Below are 5259 nucleotides of genomic sequence, written 5' to 3'. Positions count from 1 at the left end.
ATGGTAGAGCGATAGAGAAGGCAGCAATAGTTCCTCATTGATGAGTAAGTGACCAAATTACCTGGTCATCAGATCTGCTTTGTATCTTGGTTACTGGGTTACTATTCTAGTCCCCAACACCAATATTCCCATGTTCTCTACTTTCTGGTTTATCCTTAGATTATTTAAGATAAATTGTGAGTGTCAGATCCTGAATAATATCCTCCCAGCTCTAATTTGTATCCTAATGGTCCTATTACCATTTCCATTTGGAATCTAATATATGTTCCTCCCAGGACCTTGTATAGAGAGATCTCCCAGGACCTTGTACAGAGAGGCCTCCCAGGAAGACCGTTGAGAGAATGAAGCTGATATAGATTAGTCTTGGATTGTGGAAATTGACCTTACAACAAAGAGCTCTGGCTTCTATTCTAGCGGGAAGATTGGGGGTGAAAGCTTGGCAAACCTCAGGAAAATCACAGTTAAGTGTGTATCTCTCCTCTCCACAGTGCTATCCTCTATCTATACTTCATTGTTTCCAGAGAGGTGAAATATGGCTTAAATGAACATCAAGTACAGCCCTGTCCAAAGGGTCCAGAGTATAGCCATCAAGAAGAGCAATCGGAAGAGGCATTACAAGGGATAAAAGCTGTCATAGGTGAGAGCAGACCCTCAATATTATGGACTGAATAATGGGAAAACCCTCCCTATGAACACCTAAAATACTTAAGCACACACTTGAGCTTGTAAGAAAGTAAAGGAGGTTTCCAGGGACCGGAAACAAAGAATGCAAAGTAAAGTAAGTCTTCACTTAATCTTGTTGATAGGTTCTATGACTTTAAGCAAAACGAGGTATATACGAAACCAATTTTACCATAGGCTAATTGATATAAACAAGAGCTAAGTTCCTACAGCATCTCATCAATGTTATAATGAAATGATGTTTATATAGGAAAAGAAGAAAGACAAAAAATTAACGAGTTAAGCATTTACTCCAGAAATTAAAAAGAGAAAAACAAACCCACATGTGGTCGAAGGAGTCCAGTTCCCTCTGGCATTCTCTGTCCCTGATGGGCCAAGCTCGCTTCAACTTTGAAGACGTTTTCTCTTGCCTGTGAGTAACCTGCAGTTTTTGGAGCTTGTCTAAGAGGCTATCTTGAGGAAGGAGCTGCCGTGCCTGACTGCCTTGAGGGGTCCACCTGCTGGCCCAGCCTCCGGGATAGGCCTGCCTGCCTGTGATGGCCAGCTGTCCCAGACTCACTCCAGCCGTAGAGTCACTGGTAAGAGAGAGCCCAGGACTGGTTCCAGACACAACTTTCTCATAAATTCTGGGAAACCTCTGGCAAGTCTCTGGATTTCAGCTTTCACCTGTATAAAGTGGAATCCGTATCTTAAGATTCCTAAATGGGAAACAGGACAGTGTTGCGCTTGAAGAGAATCTCAGACTGGTAGCCTCTGCATAACATCTGGCCCTCGGACATGTATTGTTTGGCTTGCATGGTGATTTAAAAATTTTTGAATGAGTTGCTAATATTTAAGAATTTGGAGATTTCATTTAAAAAGGAGCTTTTACCTTCTCTCGAAAAGCAGGAAGCTGTGGCAGTGGCGGGTCCTGCTGCTAGAGAACACCCATGGCGGAGATGTATGGTATCTTTGCCCGGTTTAAGAGGCGGTCCACGATTCCGAGGCTGGAAGTCAGCCTCCGGCCATTCTGTTCACTTATGTAAGTGCCTGACCCTGAAGATACTGGAGTGAAAGCATAGACTTTGGAGTCCCCCATCTCTAAAACAGGCTCTTACACAGCACCCCCTCTGTATCGGGATGTCATGTAAAGTGCTTAACGCAGTGCCTGGCTGCTTTTTATGATCAGTATCATTATCAGTAGTAATTATAATACATGCAACAAGTTGTCCGAGAGGAACTCAAATTTGGAATATAAAGTCTGGCAGCATATGATGGTTGATGAAGCTGTGCCAGTGGGGTCTGAGGCATGGCTTAATGTTCATGGGAGGTTTGCCTGGGGCAGGGTGCTGACAGACACAGACTGTCTGAATCCACTGCCCTACCTGGAATAGAAAAGCATCTCCACAGAGGACCCAACCAGTGGACACTGAGCTTGAGACTAAGGCTTAAAGGCAGGAGCTTCTGCCAATGAGTCCCCTCAGCTAGCACAAGGGATGCTGCTGGTCCCCCCACCCACCCCACTGCACCCTAGTATAACTGAAGTGAGGCCCAGAATAACCTACCCAGTGCTACCTGGTTGTGTCTTTGGATGGAAGTGTTCTTGCATCTGAAGGGAGGATAGGGAAAGTTAAGAGAACATGTCCCATCTGCCTGGACAGTTGAAAGGAACTTTGGAAATTCTTGCTTGCTCAACAGGAATTAGAGGTGCTCATTTGGTTCCAAGCCACTTTGTTCTCCACAGAGATGTCTGAAACCAATCTGCACCCTGTTTCAGATCTTTGGCCTCAAAGCCAACAACTTGCTCACCATTGTAGGCAGATAAAGTTCTCTAGAGGCCCCTTTGGTTTAAATCAGCACTCCTTCAAGACAATCTTTATGCCTGCTTGAGCTGCCTCTGGGAGTAGGGGGGTCCTCAGGATGCCCCTGGACCAGCTTGACCCCTTTGGCTTGGTGCTTAAGCCAAGACATAACCAAGCTCCTGCCCCCTGCCCAGCATATGCTTTTGACAATAAATGCCTACCACTCTCTGCCCTCGTATCCACCCAGCCCCCGCCTCATTCCTTCTCCTGGCTTTAGCCCAGCCCTTCCCCTTGATTGTGACACTCCAATGTGGCCCCCATCCCCAGGCTTCTCCCTCCTCACCCCCAATCCTTCCTGAGGTTCATGTCCCCCTTTATGGCCAGACTTAAGAGGTTGGACAGGTTCCCCCCAGGCGAAGAGCCGCAGATCAGGATTGCCAGCGCCTCAATGTTGTTCAGCCAGAAGACCTTACCCAGTACGAAGGCAGTGAGGGGCATTATGCCATACCGTGCCATCAGAGCAATGGCCAGCCCCCTCGGCTTCCAGAAGTGAGCCTTGATCTTGCTGAACTCCATGGTGCAGCCCAGTGACAGCATCATGATGAGCAGCATGAACACCTGGATGATGCTCACTGCCAGGTCGGTGGGGCGCTTGCCAAAGTTGGGTGGCAGGGCGAAGTTGAGTGGGGCTGACACGTTGTGGGCCTCCGTCTTCCTGTGTGGCAGCAGAAGTCGAGAGTCCCAGCACACCCCTGGCTTGCCTGCCGATTCCCTCCCCTGTTCAGTTCCTGTTGGGCAATTTCTTCAGTAACCTTCCAGTGCAGAGTTTCAAGACAAATGGAACTGGAGCAGGCCTGAAATGTCCTACTCTGTCGGATGGTCCAGACCAGAATGCAAATAGAAGGATTGTGCAACTGACTATGGCCCCAAACTGGAGAGGAACCAGAGCCTGTATGGCCTGGCCTGCCCTGACTCTCCTGAATTTCTTAACCTTTCTGGGTGCCACTCACTCTCCTTTACCGCTTTGCTGCTTAGGACAAGATAACTTGTTTTTCTCCTTTGCCTCGCACTGAGCGCTCCCACAGACAATCTTTTCCTGGGCCCAGCACAGGTCCTCCAACCCTTCTCATCCTCTGCTCAGTCTTTGATGCCTTAAGAGGATACCCTCCCTATGCCTAGTGGGTCACCTCCATCTGCCCCCAAGCCCTCAAGAATGAAAAGAATCAAGTGTTGACTTTCCTTCCTGGATATAGGTAGCATATCCCAAGGGGTTGTGGGACAGGGCAGGTATGTCATTAGCCTTCAGGAGGGAATGTGTCCATGGTTCTTCCTGTGTCTTTCTCGCCTGTACTAGGGAAACTCTTGTCCTATCCCCAAGCTAGGATGTGTGGGTCCCCGGAGAGGAACACGCTTACTTCTAGAGAGAAAAGCCTGCGAGGATGGGGCTCTTAGGAAGTTTGGGGTGTCTTTCTCCAAAGGGCACCTCTGAGGGCACCCTGGCTGTGGAGGTTTGTGTCCAGACTCCCTGGCCAGCAGCCTGGGGGAGCCCCTGTAGCTTGGAAAACTTGCTGAGGAAGAAGGAAGATGCACAGGCTTTTCCCCTCACCGATTTTCTGGCAGCTCTACTTTTGTTTTATGGCTGTGTGTCTCAGGCTGGAAGCTGAGCTCTGGGCAATGCAGCAGCATTGGAAAGAGAAAGGCAGAGATAGGCATGCCTGAAGCAGAGGTGTAGCTTCATAGCTCACTCACCTCCCTCAAGTCTTTGCTCACATGCGACCTTCTCAGCTAGGTCTTTATGATTGAACAATGACTAGGCACCAGGCACTGAGCCTCCTTCCTCCCATCCCAGTGGCAAGGTAATACCTTTAGAGGTAGGGCAAGGGAGTGGTCTTCAGAAACACACTTGCTTCTTGGCTGGCTTGGAACCCACCAAGCCTGAGTGCAGTGTCATAGTTTCATATTTGCCGAAACAGGAGATTAAGTTTTTTTTTGTGTGTGGGACTCCAGAGGGCAAGATAGGGACCAGGGGTGAAGCACTGTAGGGTGAGAGTGGGGACAGCTTTCAGCTTGGTATGTAGAAACACCTAAAAATGAACACTCTCCAACAATGGCCCTGAGGGCCTCTGGAATTCTGCATAGATAAAGGTTGGGCGATAGGATCCTCCACATAGGGCTACACAGATAATCACATGGATGAGCAGTAGTTACAGGAAGCAGCCTATGTCTGGCTGATGGAAGCCTGGAAGTCTGGAAGACTACTCTGTCCCCCTCTGCAGGAGCCTCATGCAAATAACCACCTATTCAATAATGAGTAATACACAGTATCAAATTAAATCCACTGTAAAGTAAAAGAATAAAAGAGTAGCAGAAGTTTTCAACAGTTGCAGAATAGTCACCAGGAAAACGTTGCCACAGAGCAGATGAAACTGTCCAAACATTGTGTCACTGAATTTAAAAAAAATGAATAATTGCTTCTGTGAAGGAGGACCACAAAATAGATATATAAGAACACAAATAAATTTTTTTTTAAATCACCATTTTGGGACCTCTAATGTAATAGTTTATTCAGGTAAAGATCATCAACAGATGCTAAAAAGTACTTGAGGAATGGGATATTCACGTGGTGATGAAGTATCACCATTCACCATACAGATTAATTAGAATTACAGAGGGAAGGTATGTACCTTTATATCGGCAAAACCTGGCAATTACCCACTTTAACCAAGTGATTAAACTTGGAACTACTAATAGTGAGACGCTTGAACTCATGTGCCTCTTGATGGAGTGCAACATGAAA

The 5259-nt window shown here is 47.2% G+C and overlaps 1 protein-coding gene across 1 annotated transcript in view; it reads right to left on the bottom strand.

Annotated features, from left to right (window-relative positions):
• SLC10A1 (solute carrier family 10 member 1) overlaps window positions 1–4175 on the bottom strand; it is a 17876-nt gene extending 13701 nt beyond the window's left edge. The window contains 2 exon segments of the mRNA XM_023526757.1: window positions 2806–3264; window positions 4069–4175. Coding sequence (XP_023382525.1) covers window positions 2806–3264; window positions 4069–4175 — 566 coding nt within the window.
• Between the last annotated feature and the right edge of the window lie 1084 nt (window positions 4176–5259).

This window comes from Pteropus vampyrus, unplaced genomic scaffold (genome assembly GCF_000151845.1).
Source record: "Pteropus vampyrus isolate Shadow unplaced genomic scaffold, Pvam_2.0 Scaffold15, whole genome shotgun sequence".
Taxonomy (NCBI): domain Eukaryota; kingdom Metazoa; phylum Chordata; class Mammalia; order Chiroptera; family Pteropodidae; genus Pteropus; species Pteropus vampyrus.
Note: the sequence above shows the minus strand (reverse complement) of the source record. Positions and strands in the feature narration are given on the sequence as shown.